Below are 23,571 nucleotides of genomic sequence, written 5' to 3'. Positions count from 1 at the left end.
TTTTTGATTGATGGCTTACATAAAGTCATGAAATAATATAGACTTTTTTTTTAAAAAGGAGATTTACAATGGTGTTTTACTAATAGGGAACCAAGAGAAAAGCTGTATCAGGATACCAGTCTCATGATGATAGTTCTGACAATTCAGAATGCAGCTTTCCTTTCAAGTATACATATGGTGTAAACGCATGGAAACACTGGGTCAAAACTAGGCAACTTGATGAAGATCTTCTGGTATTAGATGAACTAAAATCTCGTAAGTGTTCTGATTTTGTTTTCCCTATGTCCTATTTAAAACCAAGATTTTTGTTATTAACTACCTTTAACTTTTAAGTGTAGCTGTTACTTTCAAGTTCTTACATAGAATAAATTTCAGGGGCTTTCTTAATCTTAAGACAGTAAGTAATAGCAATTACTAATTTTTTATTTCTTTTTAGCTAAATTAGTAAAGTTAAAAGAGGATCTGCTGTCTCACACCACAGCTGAGCTTAACTATGGACTAGCCCATTTTGTCAATGAGATCCGCCGACCAAATGGAGAGAGTTATGCACCTGACAGCATCTATTATCTTTGCCTTGGAATACAGGAGGTTAGTAATTTGCAGGCTAATTTTGAATATAATGTTAATAAGAAAGGTTGTTGTGGTAGTTTTTGGACAGAAAAATATTATGCTTTAAGAATATTAAAGATAACTTTATGGGACATAATGATTCATTGCTTTACCAAGAAAGACAAAAAAGAAATTTAATCTATGAAAAAAATAGGATATTATTAAGGATTTTCTGAGCTTCTTTGTAATTAGGTATTTCTGCTATCATATGCTATATTCTTAAAAATTACCACATTCTTCAAAACTCTGTGCGAAAACCAAAAAGAACAGGCCACTCAAAACGTCTGTATCTTTTGTAATACGCCTGACAGAGGTGTATGTTTGTTACCATACGTAAGATAATGACATCATTCCCTACTACAGTCCCAGGTAAACGAATTAATACTCTGAGGCATGATGCAGATATGTATAGATCCATGCTGATATGCATGTGAACAGAGAATGTCTGCTTTCTCCACATAGTCAGTCTGTTTCAGTATAGACTGCTCATGTTTTTCTAACATGTTAGAGTAACTACTCATTAGTTCTTTGGAATCATCTTACAAAATGAGGTCATTCTTTAGGGGTTTTAAATAAACTTCAGCTGCATGTCTGTGAATCTGGAGTGACTTTGTTTTCCATAGTAGGCAATAACTTCTGTTTCTGAAAAAATTGTATAGGTTTGAGCCTAGAGGTCAGAAAGGATCCTCGCTTCACATCCTGTGTGTATGTAAATGTGGTAAATAATGGAAGCAGATCTTATGCAGGGTTTTGTTTATAGACCTAAAATTTAATGTTAAGCTGCTAACAGCATATTGAAATAAGTTACTGAAAAAAACTAGAATTGTCTTAATTTGTATTTTATTTCTATTCTCTTCAGGATAGATATTTTCCAAAGATTATGAAAGCGGTATGGGGAATTAACATATTAGCTGTACATTACTGTGTGTTCAAAGGCCATCACATATTTTGTAGTAACAATCTAAAAGAAACAGAGAGGTTTTGTTTCTTCTACTCCAACTTGATAGATTTACATGTACTTTGAGCTTCATATTTATTTGGCGATACTAGGTTCGCCATTCTAAAATCCCAAATCACGAGAACCAAAATTTTCATGGAAACTCCTTTGACAGTAAAACCTGACTTGAAGAGTTGTGATGCAGTTTTCTTTATTATACTTTCAAAAAATATTCCATCTTAACCCAGCCAGTGTGGCTCAGTAGTTGAGCATGGAACTATGAGCCAGGAGGTCACAATTTGATTCCTGGTCAGGGCACATGCCCGGGTTGCGGGCTCGATCTTGCGTTGTCGGGGGTGCAGGAGGCAGCTGATTGATGATTCTCTCTCGTAATTGATGTTTCTATCTCTCCCTCTTCCTTCCTCTATGAAAATATATATTTTTTAAAATTCCGTCTTAGAATATTAACTGTAGACTTCATTGTAGAATTGTTAATGTTTCTAAATAAGTGTAATGTGCTTCCCTAGACCAGTGGTCGGCAAACTCATTACTGAACAGAGCCAAATATCAACAGTACAACCATTGAAATTTCTTTTGAGAGCCAAATTTTTTAAACTTAAACTATATAGGTAGGTACATTGTTATTAACTTAATTAGGGTACTCCTGAGGCTTAGGAAGAGCCACACTCAAGGGGCCAAAGAGCTGCATGTGGCTCGCGAGCCACAGTTTGCTGACTATGGCCCTAGGAGCTGTATCAGCAAATATATTGCTACAAGAGATGTCTGAGATCTTGCTGCCTATGATTTTTTCTATCATTTTTATGGTTTCACAATTTACATTTAAGTCTTTTATCCATTTTGAGTTTATTCTTGTGTATTGTGTAAGTTGGTCGTCTCTAATTTCATTTTCTGCATGTATCTGTCAATTTTCCCAACACCATTTATTGAAGAGATTGTCTTTACTCCATAGTACCAGGTATACTCTTGGCTCCTTTGTCACATATTAATTGAATGTAATGGTTTGGACCGATTCATTGGTTCTCTGTTCTGTTCCATTGGCCTTTATGCCTGTTTTTGTGCCAGTTCCAAGTTGTTTTGATTACAGTGGCTTTGTAATATAACTTGATATCTGGTATTCTTCTTTACTCTAACTTTATTTTTCTTTCTCAAGATTGCTGTGGCTATTCTGAGTCTTTTTGTGATTCTAGGTCTGTGATTTAATAGGGATTGTGTTGAATCTATATATTGTTTTTGGGTAGTATGGACATTTTAATGGTATTCTATCAATTCATGTATATGGGATAGTCTTCTACTTGTTTATATATTTTTTCATCTCTTTTTTCATTGTCCTGTAGTTTTCTGAGTACAAGTCTTTTACCTTCTTGGTTATGTTTATTCCTAAACATTAAAACATAATAAATGTTTTAATATTTTTGCTGCAATGGTAAATGGAATTGTTTTTTTAGTTTCTCTTTCTGAGAGATCATTATTGATGTATAGAAATGTCATCAATTTCTGGGTGTTAATTTTGTATCCTGCTATATTGCCAAATTCATTAATTTATTAGTATTTTGGTGGAGTCTTTAGGGTTTTCTGTGTACAGTATTGTGTCATCTGTGAATAATGAGAGTTTTACATCCTCCTTTTCAATATGGATGCCTTTTATTTATTCTTCTTCTCTGATTGCTGTGGGTAAGGCTTCCAGTACTATGTTGAAAAAGAGTGGTGAAAGCGGACATCCCTGTCTTGTTCCTGTTCTTTGGGGAAGTGGTTTTAGTTTTTGCCCATTGAGTATGATGTTAGCTATAGGTCATATATGGCCTTTATTGTGTTGCATTATGAACTCTGTATTCCCACTTTACTGAGAGTTCTTATAAAAAATGTTGGAGCCCTGGCTGGTTTGGCTTAGTGGATAAAGTGTTGGTCTGTGGACCAAAGGGTCCCAGGTTTGATTCCAGACAAGGATACTTACCTCAGTTGCCAGAGGCTACCAATTGATGTGTATCTCTCACGTCACTGTTTCTCTCCCTGTCTATCCCCCTCTATTCCACTCTTTAAAAATCAATGAAAAAATATTCTTAGGTGAGGATTAACCAAAAAAAAAAAAAATAGGGTGTTGGATATTGTCAAATGCTTTTTCAGTGTCTATTGATATAATAATGTGATTTTTGTCTTTCAGTTTGTTTATGTGAAGTATCACATTTATTGATTTGTAAATGTTGTACCAGCCTTGTATTCCTGGTCATGGCTTGGGTCGATTCATTGGTTCTCTGTTGGTCATGGTGTATGATCTTTTTATTTTATTGCTGGGTCCAATTTGCTAATATTTTATTGATGGTTTTAGCATCTATGTTCATCATGGATATTGCCCTGTAATTCTCTTGCTTTGTAATGTCATTATCTGGTTTTGGAAATAGGATAATGGTGGCCTCATAAGGAGAGCTTGGAAGTGTTTCTTGCTCTTGTATTTTTTGGAATAGTGTGAGAAGGATAGGTATTAATTCTTCTTTGAATGTTTGGTAAAACTGCCATGTGAAGGTGTCCATACCAGGGTTTTGTTTGTTTTTATTTATTTTAACACTTCGGTGTCGGGTGAATTTCCCGCCAAAATATAAGATGGCGCGTTAAAATGCCTATATCTTTTGAAGTATGGGTTCGATTGAAATGAAATATTTGGTAATACGCAGTTACAATCGGCCCGAGTTTACACGTTTCCCGCACTCCACCGCAAATCTATATGAACCGAGTTTAAGACGGCTCCCGCGGAGTACACGCAATTCACGCGAGCCGACTTAACTCGTTTCCCGAAATCCAAGTGTTAATCTTCCTGATTGAGTTTGGAAGATTGTATTTTTCTAGTCATTTTCCATTTCATCCACATTGTTGAGCTTATTGGCATATAGGTGTTCATAGTATTTTCTTACAATCCTTTGTATTTCTTTGGTGTCAGCTGTCACATCAACAATTTTATTTATTTGAGTCCTCTCTCTTTGTTTCTTGATGAATCTGGCTAAAGGTTCATCAGTTTTGTTTACCTTTTCAAAGAACCAGCTATTTGTTTTATTGATCTTTTGTATGATTTTAAATTTTATTTTTAATCCTCACCTGAGGATATTTTTCCAGAGAGAGAGAAAGACAGAAATATTGATGTGAGAGAAACTGACCAGTTAGAAAAGAAGAATGACATAGCACTAATAAAGAACACATTGGAAGGAATACACAGCAGGTTAGGTGAGGCTTAGGATTGAATCAGTGAATTATAAGAGGGTAAGAAAAAAAAGCACTTAGAGAACTAAAATGAAAAAACAGGAAGACAGCTTAAGGGAGCTGTGGGACAACATGAAAGTCCACAATATTCGCATCAGAGGACTACCAGAAGGGGAAGAAAGTGAGCAAGGAAAAGAGAACCTGTTTGAAGAAATAATGACAGAAAACTTCCTTAACCTGGTGATGGAAAAAGTCACACAAGTTCAGGAGGCACAGAGAGTCCCAAGCCAGAACCCAAATAGGCCCATGCCCAGACACATAATTAAAATGCCAAAAATGAAAGACAAAAAGAGAATCTTAAAGGCAGCAAGGAAAAAGCAATTTGTTACCTACAAAGGAGCTGCCATAAGGCTGTTAACTAATTTCCCATCAGAAACTCCACAGGCCAGAAGGGAATGGCATTCAAGGTAATGAAAAGCAAGGATGTAAAACCATGACTACTATACCCAGCAAGGTTATCATTCACAATAGATGGTGAAATAAAGAGCTTCCCAGACCACCCCCCCCCCCCCCAAAAAAAAAAAGGCTAAAGGAGTTTATCCCCACCAAACCAGCATTGTAAGAACTGCTAAAGGGACTGCTGTAATAATAAGAATGGAGAGGGGCCGGGGGAGGGGGACATACGCATACATAATTTAAATGGCAGTAATTAAGTACTTGTCAATAATAACCTTAAATGTAAATGGAGCTGAATGGATACAAAAACATGACCAAATATATGCAGGAACCCTCTACAAGAGATCTACCTCAGAACAAAAGAATCACACAGGATGAGAGTGAAGGGGTGGAAAATATTTTCCATGCAAATGGGAAAGAAAAAAACCCATCCTGTTGTAACAATATTCATATCTGACAAAAAAAGACTTTTAAATGAAGGCCATCACAAGAGATAATAATGGTCACTGCATAATATTAAAGAGATCGATCCAACAAGTGGATATAAACCCTGGTAAATATATATGCACCCAATATGGGAGCACCTAATATAAAGAAAACTTCTGGAGAGCTTTAAGGGAGAGATCAACAGCAATATGAGGGACTTTAACGCCCCACTGACTTTACTGGATAGATCTTCCAGACAAAAATCAAGAAGGATACAGTGACTCTAAATGACAGATTAGATTAGATGGTTTTAAATGACAATTACAAAATTTTTCACCCCAAAACTTGAGAATATACATTCTCTAGTGCACATGGATCATTCACAAAAATAGACTACATGTTAGGACACAGAACAAGTCTTTGCAACTTCAAGAAGATTGAAATCATATCAAGAATCTTCTTGGATTGCAATGACATGAAATTAAAAAACCAACTACAGTAAAAACACTCAAAATATTTAAGCACAAGGAGACTAAATAGCATGTTATTAAACAATTTATGGGTTAACAATGAGATCAAGAAAGAAATAAAAATCTTCCTGGAAACAAGTGAAAATGAACACACAGCAACCAAAAGTCTCTGGGACACAGCAAAAGCAGTCCTGAGAGGGAAGTTCATAGCACTACAGACCAACCTTAAAAAACAAAAACTTTCAATAAGCTATCTAACACTACAACTTAAAGAATTAGAAAGAGAACAAGAAGTACAGCCCAGAGTAAGTAGAAGAAAGAAAATAATAAAGATCAGAAGAGAAATAAATGACATAGAGACTAAAAAAACAATACAGCCCTAGCTGGTTTGGCTTAGTGGATAGAGTGGGACCAGAGGGTCCCAGGTTCCATTCCGGTCAAGGGCACATACCTGATGGGTGTGCACTGTGTATTCCTTCCAATGTGTTCTTTATTACTGCTGTGTCATTCTTCATTTCTAACTTGTCATTTTTAGCAGTTCCTATATTTTTTGCCATGTTGTTGAGCATCCTTCTAATCATTACTCTGAATTCTATATCTGATAAATTTCTTACCTTCATTTCATTTTGCTCTTCTTCTGGATAATTCTCTTGTTTCACTTGGCTGCCTGTTTGGGTTTGTATCTATGTATTAGGTAGATCTGCTATGACTCCCAGTCTTTGGTGCAGGACACTGTCAAATGCTGTTTGTGACTGGCCCTGTGAACTGTTTGAAAGTATTAATAATCCACAGCAAAGACTCAAAAGTCTCCAGAGATCCTCTTCTACCTGCAGTCTGATTGTTAGTATCAGTCTTAATTAGCCTCAGGCTATTGTCCACAGCAAGGAAATATACTCCACATGGTGGGGCAAGACGTTTTCCAACAGGGTGGGGCAATTGCTTCCCCCCCAAATTAGAGATGCCTGCTTTGTAAAGTCTGCCTGAGAAAGATGTCCTCTGTAGTACGAGAGACTGTATCAGCAGAGAAAACCAGGGTGGCTGCAGTCCGAGCTCTAACCCCAGAGACCCCAACACTAGACCCCAACTCTAGTCCTCTCTGCTGGAGCCCAAGGTGAGTGGCTTCACACAAAATTTTGTCTGTTGGCCCTTTAAGAGGTGCCTGCATTTCTAGCTGTCTCTTCCTGGCAGACAGCAACCCTGTTGCTTTTCACAGCCAGATGTTATGTGGGCAGCTTTCTCACTTCTGGTTCTCTGGGCTGGGGAACCCAACTTGGTGTTTATACCCCAGAGTTCTCAGTGGGAACTCCTCACAGCTGAGATATCCCTCCAGAATTTCAGCTGCTATCTGTGGTCGCCTGGCCAGCCCTTTTGCTCCTCCACACTTCCTACCATTCTCTATGTAGTCTCAACTTTCAGTCCTTGGTTATCAGGGTTTTCTCCAGCTAGTCTTCAGTTGATTATTCAGGATGGTTTTTGTGTAATTTAATTGTAATTAAAGTTAGGTCCTGTGAGAGTGTCAGTGTTGCTTCCAGTTACTCTACTGCCATTCTAATCCTTTCTATTAATAGATTTTGATACATGTAAGGTTCTTACATTTATTTTAATTATCTTTCAATTATGAAAGAAGGCAAATGACCCAGTGGTGCAGTCTCTTTGATTACCAGGACTGTCCCTTGTGTGAGATATGTGGGCCCTCCTGTTGTAATTAGTGTTTATTGCAAGTGGCCCATTCTTATATGGGGTTCACCCTCAGAGTGGCTGACTGTGACGATTGACCCTGACTACAGTATACAAGCTGCTGTGCAGGTGCTGACATGAAGCTCAGTAGATGCCTGCCGAGATCTTCCTTTGGATATGCTGCTGGTGAAGCCAATTGGATCCTGCTGTGATATATGAAGCTGGCCATTGCCTGTGTTTGCTTTGGGGCCTATTGAGAGGGACTCTGGTTTAGGCCAAAGTCAAAGCTGCCTGTGACTGGCCCTGGGTCACTTTTTTGGAGCCATAAAGTGATCACAGTTTGTGACTACCTCTGCTTGGCTTAGGTGTCTATGGGAAGGACCAAGGTTCACACCAAGTCCAGCTTTTATCAGTACAAGGCTCAGGTTCTGGTCAGCAAAAGTCCCAAGGCACCCTGAGATCCACCTTCCCCTGCCGTCCACCTGATAGGCTCAGTGGTACTTGAGTTGCATGAGGTAGTTTCTCAGTGAGTTACTAAGAAGTGGTATGTGGTGTTCACCACACTGATACAGGTTCAAGCTCAGTTGCCAGTGCTAAGTCTGAGACCACTCTATAAATGTCTCAGGGTATACCACCCACTGGCTGTCTGCACTTTGTGGTGGTGCCTCTGGGAGTCTTTAAGGTGAGGCCAGCAGAATTTATCAGGTCCAAACAGACCAAGAGTTAGCCATGTGAAGGGAGGGTTTTACATTGGTTTGGTATGTTAGGGAAAAATGGCCTCTGTTCTAGAGCCATCCAACTCAGTCTGTTCAAGATTCTGCTAGGAGTCTGAGCTCAACAAGGTGGGCCGCTGGGAGTTTGGAGGGTGGTGCTACTGGATCTCACTTGAGGGGGAGGTGCCGGTTAGGGTTGGTTCTGGAAGATGGGAAGAGTGACCCAAATATAACCATTGTTACAAGTTAACACTTCTTTGTTTGCAGGCTGTGAAACATCTTTGGCTGGTGGGATTGGGTCCAATGAGACTAGGGTGGTGGTATGCTGATCCAGCTAAAGGATTATCAGTTTTATTGATTTATTCAGAGAACCAGCTTTTGGTATCATTTTTAAATGTTTTTCTGTTTTCTTTTTTAATTGAGTCTCTGACCTCTCATTTTCTGTTTTAATTTTTTCTAGCTTTTTAATATTGTTGATTTTAGATCTTCTTTCTTTTCTAGTAAAGCATTTAAACTTATAAATTTTCCTGTATGAACTACTTTATCTGTATTCCAGAAATTTTTATATGTTGTATTTTCATTTTCCTTAAGTAAAGGGAATTGGTTGACCTCATAATCCTTTATAGGAAGTTGAACTCTCTCTGGATTGCTTTTTATTTGGTGGGTTATTTAAATATTAGCTCTCCAAATATTAATAGAGAGTTGAGCTAAATGGATTATTACATAAAGAATGATAATAAATTATGTCTTTAAGTAAACTTAAAAAATATTTTTTTTAAATGTAAAACACAGGTAACATAAAATTTACAATCTTCACTATTTTTAAAAAAATATATATTTTATTGATTTTTTTTTTTACAGAGAGGAGGGGAGAGAGATAGAGAGTTAGAAACATCAATGAGAGAGAAACATCGATCAGCTGCCTCATGCACACCTCCCCCTGGGGATGTGCCCACAACCAAGGTACATGCCCTTGACCGGAATCGAACCTGGAACCCTTCAGTCCGCAGGCCGACGTTCCATCCACTGAGCCAAACCGGCTACGGCTTCACTATTTTTAATACCACAGTTCAGTGGTATTAAGTACATACATAATCTTGTGCAAACACCACCACCATCCATCCCCGTAACTGTTTTTATCTTATAAAACTGAAACTACATCCATTAGACAATAACTCCCCATTGTCACCTGGCAACCACCATTTTAATTTCTGTCTCAGTAAGTTTACTACCTAGGAACCTCAATTAAGTGGAATTGTACAATATATTTCTCTCTGTGACTGGCCTGTTGCACTCAGTATAGTGAGTGTCCTCAGAGGTCATCAGTGTTATAACTTATGTCAGAATTTTCTTCCTTTTTAAAGTTGGTTCTTTATGGTCTGGCTGGTGTTGTTTAGTTAGTTGAGCATTGTCCCATGCACCAGGAGGTTCAATTCCTGGTCAGACCACATGCCTGAGTTGCAGGAGAGAGCTGATTAATGTTTCTCGATGTTTCTATCTTTCTCTCTTTCTCCCTTCCTCTCAATCAAAACATTTTTTACAAAAGTAAATAAAATAAAATTGGTTCTTTATGACTAAAATTGGTTTCCTCAAAAAAAATTTTTTTAAATATATTTTTATCGATTTCAGAGAGAGAGAGATAGAAACATCAGTGATGAGAGAGAAGCACTGATTGACTGTCTCCTGCATGCCCCACACTTGGGATTGAGCCCACAACCTGGGAACAGGAATTGAACCATGACTTCCTGGTTCTTAGGTTGACACTCAACCACTGAGCCATGCTGGCTGGTCGAAAAAAAGTTTTACTACTGAAATGTATATTGAAAAATGATTAAGTTGCTAAATTTTATGTTTTGTGTATTTTTACCACAATTTTAAAAAGTTTTATAATTTGTTCTCATCATTGGACATATTTTCACACCTTTGGAGAAAGGACTATATGGTATATGTAAGTTTTGAAAATAATCTGAAAATTCAGTGCAAAGATAAGCTATCTAAAATATACTTTCCAGAAACCATTGCTGTTTAATGTTCCTTCAAGAATGTGTTCAGAAATATAAGCTATTTTTGGTAGAGTGCATATTTTTGTTTGTTGTATTTATTGGTTTTGTTCACATGTGACAATAAAAATAAGTTAATGTCGAAGAAGTATACTTTCTCTGAATAGGTCTGTAGAAAGAATAACATCTTTAGTTGTAAGGACTAAGTTTTGTTCCAGAAGTACGTGGCCATTTCTGTATTATATAATGACAAATTAAATATAATTATAGATATTGAACTGATATTTGTGAAAGGGGAAGTATGTACAATTTTTCCTCCTTCATAAACAAATAGCTGATTTTTCTCCTGATTGTATAAGGAATGATGGTTGTTGTTAAAAGTTTATATAATCCTAGTTAATAAAAGCCTAATATGCTAAGTGTCCAGTTGTCCAGTTATCCGTTCAACCAACCAAAGCTAATGGTATGCTAAGGCCGCTCAACTGCTTGCTATGACATGCACTGACCACCAGGGGGCAGATGCTCTGACTGGTAGGTTAGCTTGCTGCTGGGGTCCGGCATATCGGGACTGAGCGAGAGGGGCCGGACACACCCTGGAGCCCTCCCATGGCCCCTCCCCGGCTGGCCAACCTCCCACATCTCTCCCCGGGCCCGATAGTGCACCGGTGGGGTCCCTCGGCCTGGCCTGCACCCTCTTGCAATCCGGGACCACTCGGGGCATGTCAGAGAGCCAGTTTTAGCCCGATCCCCCAAGCCAGGCCGAGGGACCCCAGTGGTGCACAAATTGGTGTACCGGCCTCTAGTTGTGAATAGAGCTACTATGAACATTACTGTACAAGTCATTTACACATTTCATTTTTCTTCGGAAAAAAAGTCTAGGAGTGGAATTATTGAGTATAGGGTATATATATATGTTTCTTATAAATTGTTTCCTGTTTTACACTTCCATGAGCAGTGTATGTGGATTCTGCTGCTCTGCACACTTGTCTACACTCAGCATTGTCATATGGAAATGTTTGAGGAAGCAAGCAAAATTATATGAAATACTGTAGTCATCATGATCATTCTTTCATATACTTTCTTATATGTGAACACATGCCTCTCACCAAATTCATCGTAAGTGGAATTGTGGATGCCCTTTTTTCCTAATTGTCTCCACCACATATGGTTGGCTAGGTGTGTATACAGCTTTGCTTTTTATGAACATGGAAGAAGATATATAGAAGTTACAATCAACTAAGAATGGGGAACCATATTACACACTATTTTCTGTTGTTGTTTTCTCTTTTCTTTTTTTTAAAATTAAATCTTTATTGTTCAGATTATTACAGTTGTTCCTCTTTTTTCCCCCCATAGCTCCCCTCCACCTGGTTCCCACCCCCCCCTCTGCCCTTACCCCCCAACCCCCACCCCGCACTGTCCTCATCCATAGGTGTAAAATTTTTTTCCAGTCTCTTCCCCCACCCCCCACACCCCTTTCCCCCCCTGAGAATAGTCAGTCCACTCCCTTTCTATGCCCCTGATTCTATTATCTTCACCAGTTTATTCTGTTCATCAGATTATTTATTCACCTGATTTTTAGTTTCTCTTGTTGATAGATGTGTATTTGTTGTTCATAATTTGTATCTTTACCTTTTTCTTCTTCTTCCTCTTCTTAAAGGATACCTTTCAGCATTTCATATAATACTGGTTTAGTGGTGATGAACTCCTTTAGCTTTTTCTTATCTGTGAAGCTCTTTATCTGACCTTCAATTCTGAATGATAGCTTTGCTGGGTAGAGTAATCTTGGTTGTAGGTTCTTGCTATTCATCACTTTGAATATTTCTTGCCACTCCCTTCTGGCCTGCATAGTTTCTGTTGAGAAATCAGCTGACAGTCATATGGGTACTCCCTTGTAGGTGACTGACTTTTTTTCTCTTGCTGCTTTTAAGATTCTCTCTTTGTCTTTTGCTCTTGGCATTTTAATTATGATGTGTCTTGGTGTGGTCCTCTTTGGATTCCTTTTGTTTGGGGTTCTCTGTGCTTCCTGGACTTGTCAGTCTATTTCTTTTACCAGGTAGGGGAAGTTCTCTGTCATTATTTCTTCAAATAGGTTTTCAATATCTTGCTCTCTCTCTTCTTCTGGCACCCCCATAATATGGATGTTGGTACGTTTGAAATTGTCCCAGAGGCTCCTTACACTATCTTCATATTTTTGGATTCTTTTTTCTTTTTGTTTTTCCGGTTGGGTGTTTTTTGCTTCTTCATATTTCAAATCTTTGACTTGATTCTTGTGATTCTCTAGTCTGCTGTTGGAACTCTGTATAATATTCTTTATTTCAGTCAGTGTATGCTTAATTTCTAGTTGGTCCTTTTTCATATCCTCGAGGGTCTCACTAGATTTATGGAGGGTCTCACTAAATTTATCGGCGGTTTCTAGAAAATTCTTGAAAACCCTTATAAGTGTGGTTTTGAACTCTATATCCAGTAGTTTGCGTTCCTCCATTTCTGTCATTTGTGACCTGTTTCTTTGTCTCCTCATTTTGGCTGCTTCCCTGTGTTGATAGAGTGGCTTTCTGTGCTAGGTGTCCTATAGGGGCCAGTGGCTCAGCCTCCCCAATTACCTGAGGTGGACACTCTTGGTGCACCCCTTTGTGGGCTTTGTGCACAGTCTTGTTGTAGTTAAGCCTTGATTGTTGTAGGTATCAGTGGGAGGAATTGACCTTTAGGCCAATTGGCTGTGAGAATCAGTTGTGTCTACAGTGGGAGAACTTCTGTGCTTGAGACACCCTTCTGTGGCAAGATTTGCTTCAGTGGGGCTTTGGTGCTCACTGAGTCTGCCCCCTGAGTGTGTCCCTTATGGATCTGGGGAGTTGTAATCTGGATGGTCCCACTCTGACCACTGGGTACACTGGCTCTTGGATCTCTAAGGAGGTGCTAATTTAGCCTCTGCCTGAGGCTACCCAGCAGGAGCTATAGAGAGATCTGCAGATTCCTCTTCTTTGTTTGGAGTTTGGAAGTGCCTAGATGAGGCCCAGCTGTGAAGCAATGCAAGCTGCTATGGGGCCTTGGGCCTTCTTTTGGAAGTTCTGGGTCTCTCTGATCCAGCTGCAATTTGTTAGGTAATTTTCAGATTGCAAAGGGCCAGGCCTTTCATATGCAAAATCCTCTGCTGCAGCTTGGGTGGGGCGGGGTCTCAGGGAATCAACAGGGCGGAGCAAACAGCTATGGCTGCTCCTCAGTTCTACCCTAAGAGGCCCCCGCGTCTCAGTGTCCCGGTAATCGCTGCAAGCACCTCTGAGAGAAAGCCGCCCTCGAGTTCCGACCGATGCCAGACAGTCCAGTTTCTCCCCGTATGAATCTGGGTCCCCAGAGACTCACCCAGAACTGGAGTTCAGAGCAGTCGGGAGCTTGAGATTCCCTCCCAATTGAAAAAGACAACCGCGTCCTCAGTTGCCAGGCCTTTCCACGTGCGCCTCCATACTTATGCACTTTACTTCTGCACCTCCTCTGAGTCTCAGTGTGCTTTTCTCTTTCCTTCTAATTGTAGAATTTCCACTCAGCCAGCCTTCCTGTCGTTCTGGATGATGTCCGTTTTGTCTTTTAGTTGTATTTTTGAAGTGGTTGTGCGAGGCAGCAATTTCCGGTGTTTACCTGTCTGCCATCTTGGTTTCTCCTCCGATAGTTAGGAATTTTTAGTACCATTTTGAAATTATGTTGGCTAACTTCTGACAGGTAGGAGTAACAACTGGTCAACTCAGATGATAGTACTTTAGTCTTATTATTTTTAATCCTCACCTGAGGATATATTTATTGATTTGAGAAAGAGAAGAAGGGGGAGATAGAGAAACATTGATTAGTTGCCTCCTGTACATGCCCCGACTAGGAATCGAGCCCACAACCTTTTTTGGTGTATGGGACAATGCCCCAACCAACTGAGTCACGGCTGGGACTAGTCTTATTTTTGTTTACTATATATACATGGCATATATTTTTTCTTCCACTTACTTTTCACTTATCTGAATCTCCATATTTAAAGTAGATGTCTTGTAGACAGCATAATGTTGGGCCTTACTTGTTTTTCTTTAATCAAATCTGACAGTATTTGTTTTGGTATTTTTAGACCAACAAACTTTAAAAATAAAGGACCAGAGGCCTGGCCTGTGTGGTTCAGTTTCCCCGGTTTTGGGCTCAATCTCCAGTAGGGGTCCTGTAGGAGGCAGCCAATCAATGATTCTCTCTCATCATTGATGTTTCTATTTCTCTCTGAAATCAATAAAAACATATATAAAAAAAGAAAGAAAATAAAACACCCTTAAAGAATTTAAAGGAAAGGACCAGATAGTAAATGTTTTAGGCTTTTCAGGCCATAGTCTGTTATGCAACCATTCAGCTCTGTCATTGAAGTATGAAAGCATCCTTGGACAATATGCAAATGATGTGTGTTTCTGTGTTTCAAGGAAACTTGATTTACAAAAATAGATAGTGGGCCAGATTTGGCCCAAGAACTCTAGTTCACTGACCCAGCTTAGAACTCTAGCTTAGACCTTTTACATTTAATGCACAGCAAGCATGTCAAACTCTCGGCCGGTAGGCCGCATGCCTCATTTAGTAACCTTTCATCCCGACCTCACCATTCAGAATTTTTCTTTAATCATTGATAATTTAATTACTCTTATTTTCAAATGTAATTTTGTTTTCTCTATGTGCTATGTAATGAATACTGGAGTCAGAAATTCTGTATTTTATCTGACAGACCATAGATTCTCATCCAAGCAACAGAGTAATTGGTAACTTATGATTCTTTATGATTTCTAGATATATAGAGAAAGCCAGTAATCTCTCAGGTTTTATTAGTATGCTTGTTTCTCTTAGACATAATCTTTGTTTATTTTATTCTTAAATAATATAGAATACAAATAATATGCTCACTATTTATAATTAGCTGGTTTTCCTTCAAGAATTATTATTATTATTATTTTTTTTTAGTATTTGTGTGGTAGTAATCGAAAAGACAACATATTTATCGATCCAGGATACCAGACATTTGAGCAAGAATTGAATAAAATCCTCCGAAGTTGGCAGCCAAGCATACTTCCAGATGGTAATGCTCTTTTGAAATAAAGCATTTGCTAACTTGCTACTGGGATTTTTAATTTTACAGAATGTACATTAAATATAATAAGGAAATAATTTAAATTAGCATATTTTTCAGAGTACTTATTTGTGAACTCAATGGTTCATCTTTTGAGGAATTAGAAATGAGTATAGTTGATAACTAGTGTTTATGAAGAGCTTTGTAATAAATGTGGCCTTCTTTCTCTGGAGTAAGAAACTGGATATTTACTTCTTAAGCCTCTTGTAGAGAGTATGATGTAAATTTATCTAAGATTAAACCTCTGTTTTAGATGTGTGAAGTAAAAATGTTTATGAATGGAATCACCTATTTTTCTCAGGAATTCTACAGATTTAAATTTCTTTCTGACCATTGTCTACTTACCCTTTGGAATAGAAGCAAACATCCAGTCCCTTACAACAGAAGTACTAGTTCCAGTCTCTTGTGTTCCCTAGCCTCCGTATTGCTAGTCTGCTGCATAGAAAATCCTGAAATTCATTCCAGTTGACCTGGTGTGAATGGAAGATGGCAATAGGTTTGTTCTTAAATTAACTCTGTCTAGATGGTAAATGAAAACTATTTCCTTTATTATAATTAAAAAAAATATTTCTCTCTATTTAAGGGTCAATATTTTCTCGAGTTGAAGAAGATTATCTCTGGAGGATAAAACAACTAGGCTCACATTCTCCAATAGCTCTTCTGAATACCCTGTTCTACTTTAACACTAAGTATTTTGGCTTGAAAACAGTGGAACAACACTTAAGACTGTCCTTTGGCACTGTGTTTAGGCATTGGAAAAAAAATCCTTTAACAATGGAAAACAAAGCATGTCTTCGATACCAAGTGTCTTCCTTATGTGGAACAGATAATGAAGGTATATAACAGATTTTTATTTGGGATTGTCTGTGATAGAGATAGCCAAACTTTGCCTTACTAAAGATTACCTAGGCCACTTGTTAAGAACCCTAGGACTGTCATTTGCATAAAAATAAGACAGACTATGTCTCCTTAAAATATCTCAGTTCATTTTGTTTGAAAAATTATTAATTACCAGAAGCCACACTTAGGTCTCTGCAGGATACCTAGTCCCATTCTTTGGTAAAACAGATACTAGAACTGAATAGAGTGGGCAGTACTATCTTTCTTCAAGATTGGGCTTAGGAAATTCACACGATTTTTATTTTTTAAGATAAAATTACTACTGGAAAAAGAAAACATGAAGATGATGAGCCAGTATTTGAACAAATTGAAAATACAGCTAATCCTTCTAGATGTCCTGTGAAAATGTTTGAATGCTACTTGTCTAAAAGGTAAGTGTTAATGATACTTAATTTTAAAATCATGTTAGTTGCCTTGAATTTAACATTAACAAGAAGTGACATTTCCCACTGATCCTTCTTTAGATTTCTCACTTATATCTAATTCCATTTAATCGTAACATTTTTAGTCCCAATATTATAAAATATATAATATTTTATACTTTAGGATTTATATTTTATACTTTAGGATTCAAGCATATGTTAAAAAATTGCTCTTTACTAATGAAATTACTACTTACTGTCTTTTCATAATCCTGTAATCTTTTAAATTATAGCACTTCTAATGACTGTAAGGTAGGGGGCACAAATCTTTTTTGCAAAGGGTCAGGTAAATATTTTAGGCTTTTTTAAGGCTATAGAATCTTTATTGCAGCTTGTCAATTCTGCTTTTATAGCTAGAAAGCAGCCATATACTATCTATATCCTATCTAATAAAAGAGAAACATGGTAATTAGCCGTACCTCCGCTACCCTTCCCATTGGCTAATCAGGGAGATATGCAAATTAACTGCCAGCCAAGATGGCGGCTGGCAGCCAGGCAGCTGACGCGAACAGGGAGGCTGCTTGCTTCAGTGACGGAGGAAGCCAGGTTCCCTGCCTGCCTTGCCGGCCTCTCAGCTGCTCTCTAAGAAACATTGTAACAAATATAGAAGCTAAACAAAACCCCAGAAACCTGCTTTAGTCAGCCGGGCTTCAGCCAACAGGACCACAACATTGTTTCAAATACAGAAGGTAAACAAAGGCCAGAAACCTGCTTTCGGCAGCCGAGGCCTCAGAGCTGGAGCCAAGCCTCAGAGCTAAAGCTGGCCCAGAATAAAAAGAAAAAAAGGACAGGTTGGGAGCTTCAGTCACCCGCCAGCCTGAAAACGGCCCTCAACCCCTCATCCAGGCTGGCCAGGCACCCCAGTGGGGACCCCCACCCTGATCCAGGACACCCTTCAGGGCAAACCAGCCGGCCCCCACCCATGCACCAGGCCTCTATCCTATATAGTAAAAGGGTAATATGCCTCCCAGCACCGGGATCAGTGGAGCCGCGAGGCCTCCCGGCACCGGGAACAGCGTGACGGGGCAGTGACCAAACCCCCTGATTGCCCTGCGGCTTTGTGCGTGACAGGGGGCAGGGCCACAACCTCCCTATCCGCCCTGCTCTGTTCATGACAGGGGAAGGCGCCCCAACCCCCTGATCAGCCCTGCTCTGTGCCTGATAGGAGGGAGCTCCCCAACCCCCTGATCGCCCTGCGGCTCTGTGTGTGACAGGGTGCGGCGTCCCAACCCCCCACCCCTCCCACGGGCCCTGCTCTGTGTGTGACGGGGTAGAGCCATAACCTCCCCATCGGCCCTGCCTGAGTGTGACAGTGGCGGCGCCCCAACCCCCTGATCCGCCCTGCTCTGTGTATGACAGGGGGCGGTGCCTCAACTCCCCTATCAGCCCTGCTCTGTGCGTGACGGGGGAGCTCCTCAACCCCCTGATCGGCCCTGCTCTGTGCGTGACGGGGGAGCTCCTCAACCCCCTGATCGGCCCTGCTCTGTGCGTGACAGGGGGGAGCTCCCCAACTCCCTGATCCGCCCTGCTCTGTGTATGACAGGGGGAGCTCCTCAACCCCCTGATGGGCCCTGCTCTGTGTGTGACAGGGGGGAGCTCCTCAACCCCCTGATCGGCCCTGCTCTGTGCGTGACAGGGGGGAGCTCCTCAACCCCCTGATCGGCCCTGCTCTGTGCATGACAGGGTACGGAGCCCCAACCCCCTGATGGGCTCTGCTCTGTGCATGACGGGGCAGCGCCCCAACCCCCTGATCGGCCCTGCTCTGTGCGTGACGGGGGTGGCTCCGCAACCTCCCTATCGACCCTGCCTTGAGTGTGACAGAGGGCGGTGCCCCAACCCCCTAATTGGCCCTACCCTGAGTGTGACTAGGGGTGGCATCGCAACCTCCCGATCTGCCCTGCTCTGTGCATTACAGGGGGTGGCGCCCCAACTCCCCAATCAGCCCTGCTTTGAGCCCGACCAGGGGCTGCACCTAGGGATTGGGCCTGCCCTCTGCCACCCGGGAGCAGGCCTAAGCCAGCAGGTCATTATCTCCCGAGGGTTCCCAGACTGCGAGAGGGCACAGGCTGGGCTGAGGGACCCCCTCTCCCCCCCCACCCCCCACCCCCCCGTGCACAAATTTTTGTGCACTGGGCCTCTAGTACATACATAAAAGCCTAAGCAACCTTTCGACCAGTAGGTATGACATGCACTGACCATCAGGGGACAGATGCTCAACGCAGGAGCTGGCAAGCTGTGGTGATTTGGCAGCTGCAGTTCTCAGGTGACACACCTGGAACCAGAGAGGAGAGAGCCCAATTCCAGGGTGTGTCACCTCAGAACCACCGTCTTGCAATCTGGGACCCCGGGGGGGATGTTGGAGAGCCGGTTTTGGCTCGATCCCCACAGGCCAGCCCGAGGGACCCCACCAGTGCACGAATCTGTGCACCAGGCCTCTAGTATATAAGTAACAGTCATGAATGTGTTACAATAAAACTTTACACAAACAAGTGATGAGCTATAGTTTACCATGCTATCTATGGACAAAAGGTAAGTTCAAAGGTAGGCTAGATAGGGGGAGAGGAAAATGAAATACATACATTCAAGAGAAAATTGCCCCTTAAGAAGGTCTGAAAGATAAAAGTGTTCTGAAAGCACTATGCTTTTCAGCTATACCACTATTTCCTCCCTAATCTGATACCAACAGACATTTAAAAATATTTTAAACCAATGATATGTTTAGAGACCATAAATTACTTTATTCTTGTCCATTAAATATGCACTCTAATTTTCAAAAGGTTAGCATCAATGTATTTTCTGATTCTTATATAATCAGTTTTATAAATTCTTGTTAGGTCCCCAAGTTAGCTCTCAAGAACCCATAAAAATAGTAATGTCACCTATAGCATGTTGGTAATATTTCTGATGATGGTTTGGGGGTGGCTCTATTTGGTTGCAACAGAATTAGGATCTTCCCGTGGTAGTAACTATTTGTTAATCAGAAGTTCCTATCTGAGTGTTATCTTGTTATTTTAAAAATTAAGCTCTATTGTGTAATGCTGGTATTTTTATTTTATGTGCTACCATATTTCATCAATTCTAAGAAACATTTTTCACATTTTACCATCTCTGAAACTGGGCTGCATGTTACAGTTGATGCATTTAAAAATGATAATTGGCAGTGTTTTACTTGTTTAATTATTTAAAATAATTAAAATAATATTTCAAGTAATGGTGTCTTGGATTCAGTGAAGAACATGATTTAAATTATGATGAAAAATAATCTTTTATCACAGAAATTAACTTTCAAAATGTCTGAAGGATAGAGTATTTAACTTAGGTAATGAGGAGCATATGTTCTGACGACATAATGTGGTTAGTGGTCATGGAAATATTCCTTAAAGAAGAACAGAAAGTTGTGGGGAATTTTGTACATATACTGTAAAATTGACTTTCTCCTTTCTCCCAAAGTCCACAGAATCTTAATCAGAGAATGGATGTTTTTTATTTGCAACCAGAATGCTCTAGTTCTACAGATAGCCCTGTCTGGTATACATCGACTTCACTGGACCGAAACACCTTGGAAAATATGCTTGTACGGGTTCTTTTAGTAAAAGATATTTATGATAAAGACTATTATGAACTGGATGAAGACACAGACTAAAAAGGAACATTTCAGAAGCATTTGGGATAAAACAGCATTAGATAGTCATGCTGCTAGATCTTTACTATGGAAAACATTTCAAGTTTACTTCTTCTGTTTTGAGTTTTGTAGCAGTGTACCCACACTGGGTATTACCATGTAAATAATCTGTGAGTGAAAGTTGCCATTATTCTATGTAGTTGTTTTAGTATACTTAAATACATTCAAATTTTTTTATTATTTATTTGATTAGGTATGTTTGTAACTTTTTACATTACAAAATATGAATGAGAATGTGCCATGTATAATTTTTTCCTTGTAGTAAGAAACATCCATATTGCACAATTCTACTGTTGCAACGCTTCCTTGAAGGAAGGGGGCTGGCTCTTTTACTGGGTTCTTGACCACATGGTTGTGTATGGGTAGCACTACTAAAAGTTTAGAACTTGGAGTGTCTTTCAGAATTTTTAAAATAAACTGTAAACTAATAGGCTGTTTGTTTTGTTTTATTTTATGTTTTAGTTACCGAAGCCTTACAAGGTTATGTAGAGAGAGACCATCTTCTGTACCAAAAATAGACAAGAGAATGCTGTCAATATTGGTGTACTGTAATGTGAATCTATACTGGTGAAAATAACTTTTGTTCCCCTTATTAAAACCTTAGTGTCCTTTTCTCATTTGTGGCTTTCTGCATCTGTTCCCCTTATTAAAACCTTAGTGTCCTTTTCTCATTTGTGGCTTTCTGCATCACTTCAGTTAATTTAAATATATATGTATGAGAATAATGACATTGAAGACATGATAATTGAGACATTTTCTTTTTAAAAATGTCTGAAGAAAGTGTAAAATTTGGTTTTCTTTTTTATGCCAACTATAAGTATCCAAAATCTCATTCATTTATAGAAGTTTGATTTTTCTGTTTTGCCCCCTATGGATACAGATCATGTTTTAATACCTGTGTAGTGCTCTAAAATGTTACCAATTTTATTAGAATTCTTGTGTCTGTCCTCAAATATGACCGATGCATACATTGGATAAAATTAATTTTAGAAATGCCACTCCTAAAATAGTTGTTATAAAAAGTCAGGCTAGTTTCAAAAGGTAGCATCACATGTTACCATAAAGATTACCAGTGTAGTGATTCTGATGTTTGAGATGATTGATAAACAGAGAAAGAAACTGATAGATGAAGTTTATCTCAAAAGAAATCACGTTCTTTGTTAGACTGTTTGGCTTTTAAATTTTAATTACTTCTTATAGAAGATTGCATTAAAAAAACTTTGTGTTCTGTATAGCAACTTACCCATTCAGACCTTTTCTTTCAGAACAATGTTTACTTAAGAATCCTACCTTCTAGAGCAGTGGTTCTCAACCTTCCTAATGCCGCGACCCTTTAATACAGTTCCTCATGTTGTGGTGACCCCCAACCATAAAATTATTTTCGTTGCTACTTCATAACTGTAATTTTGCTACTGTTATGAATCGTAATGTAAATATCTGATATGCAGGATGTATTTTCAATGTTACAAATTGAACATAATTAAAGCATAGTGATTAATCACAAAAACAATATGTAATTATATATGTGTTTTCCGATGGTCTTAGGCAACCCCTGTGAAAGGGTCGTTCAAACCCTCCCCCCCCCCCCAAAGGGGGTTGCGACCCACAGGTTGAGAACCGCTGTTCTAGAAACTGAGCAAAGTGCTAGCTGCAGATTGTCAGAAAAAAATCCTTTGGCCGACTTCATATGGCATGCACGTTGTCATGTTTTCTTGTTTCTAATTCCCCAATCACCACAGTGACATTAGATTTCTAAAATTGCTAGGGGCAGGTATGTGGCAGTTGGGCTCTATTCCACAGTGGTTAGGTTACGTCTCACATCCCTTAGAAACTGCTCTTTTCCTTAGGATAAATGTTAGCATTCTGAAGAAATTTTCTTAGTCACGATTTGGAAAAATTTATAAGTGTAATCACTGTATATTTAAGTAGTCGTTATCAGAAATATTTTGGCATAAAAATTGCTTACTTCATAATACTCTATCTTGTCTTATAAGTTTGAGTAATGTTTCTGTCCATTATTTAATTTTATATTGTTAACTTGATGGTCAGATAGTAACAAATCTGATAATACTTTACTAAAATAGATTACTTATTGTCTATTGGATGAAGAAAAATGGGTAACATTTTTAAAATATGTAATACAAAAGTTTCTTCATCCCTACTTCTTTTAAGAATTTTCCTATAAATGCATCTTGCTGATAGAAAGGTGGTTAACCCTAATTGTCTTTCCTTCTTGAAAGTGGTGCTGTAGTCCATCAGAGCAATAAACTTTCTCCCAAATGTCAACATGTATTTTACCAAATACCGCACATTTCTGCCATGGTCCTACTATTAAGCACCCCGTCTTGCTATTTACATTTCCTTTTTTGTATATTTTAGCTTTTCTAAACAGAAATGTCGATATAATTTTGATCTTGATATGATTGAGGATTTAGAGCTCCTGGCTTTCTTTTTATTACAATCTAATGATTGATAACTTGACTCTCAGGTGAAAAGAAAAAAACAAACTATTTAATGAGAATTGTTTATTCTGTGAAGCTTTGTTTTACCTAGAATGCATTCATTGGTTTCTGGATCTCCCTATTTTGTGTGGTCATAGCTGACTGCTGAGAAAAAGGATAGCAGTTTATTTCTGCTTCTTAGTAATTACTGATTATAGCATCCTATAAATACAACTTTATTGCCTTTAGATGTCTATTAGAGATGCTGTATTTTTCTGTTCTGAGATTTTGCCATTTAAATTGAACTGATGAAAAAGTTTTTATACATATTGAGAGAAGTGAATTTTGCATGCAAATTAAATCTTAACACATTTTTTAGGCTTTTAACTGTATTAGGTAATATATTAAAGGATTTTTCTAGACAAGAAGTATTTTCGGGGGGGGGATTTATTTCGGGGGGAACTATTTTGTTTAAATAGTTCATGGTTTTTCTTTTA

At 39.0% G+C, this 23,571-nt stretch overlaps 1 protein-coding gene across 21 annotated transcripts in view; it reads left to right on the top strand.

Annotated features, from left to right (window-relative positions):
* ZMYM2 (zinc finger MYM-type containing 2) overlaps positions 1-21,250 on the top strand; it is a 150,278-nt gene extending 129,028 nt beyond the window's left edge. For 8 of the 21 annotated variants that reach the window (XM_014452884.2, XM_023751130.1, XM_023751129.1 and 5 more), the window contains 6 exons: positions 87-255; positions 437-588; positions 15,464-15,578; positions 16,213-16,464; positions 16,780-16,900; positions 20,402-21,250. In XM_014452884.2, the coding sequence (XP_014308370.1) occupies positions 87-255; positions 437-588; positions 15,464-15,578; positions 16,213-16,464; positions 16,780-16,900; positions 20,402-20,594 (1,002 nt within the window). In that variant the 3' untranslated portion in view covers positions 20,595-21,250. Of the gene's footprint in view, positions 1-81; positions 256-436; positions 589-11,450; positions 11,612-15,463; positions 15,579-15,930; positions 16,126-16,212; positions 16,465-16,779; positions 16,901-20,401 lie in introns of those variants that run through there. The other 13 variants (XM_006085480.3, XM_023751133.1, XR_002828418.1 and 10 more) reach the window with 13 other exon arrangements.
* Positions 21,251-23,571: the final 2,321 nt, after the last annotated feature.

The sequence above is a fragment of the Myotis lucifugus genome, unplaced genomic scaffold (assembly GCF_000147115.1).
Source record: "Myotis lucifugus unplaced genomic scaffold, Myoluc2.0 scaffold_19, whole genome shotgun sequence".
In the NCBI taxonomy this organism is placed as follows: Eukaryota; Metazoa; Chordata; class Mammalia; order Chiroptera; family Vespertilionidae; genus Myotis; species Myotis lucifugus.
Note: the sequence above shows the minus strand (reverse complement) of the source record. Positions and strands in the feature narration are given on the sequence as shown.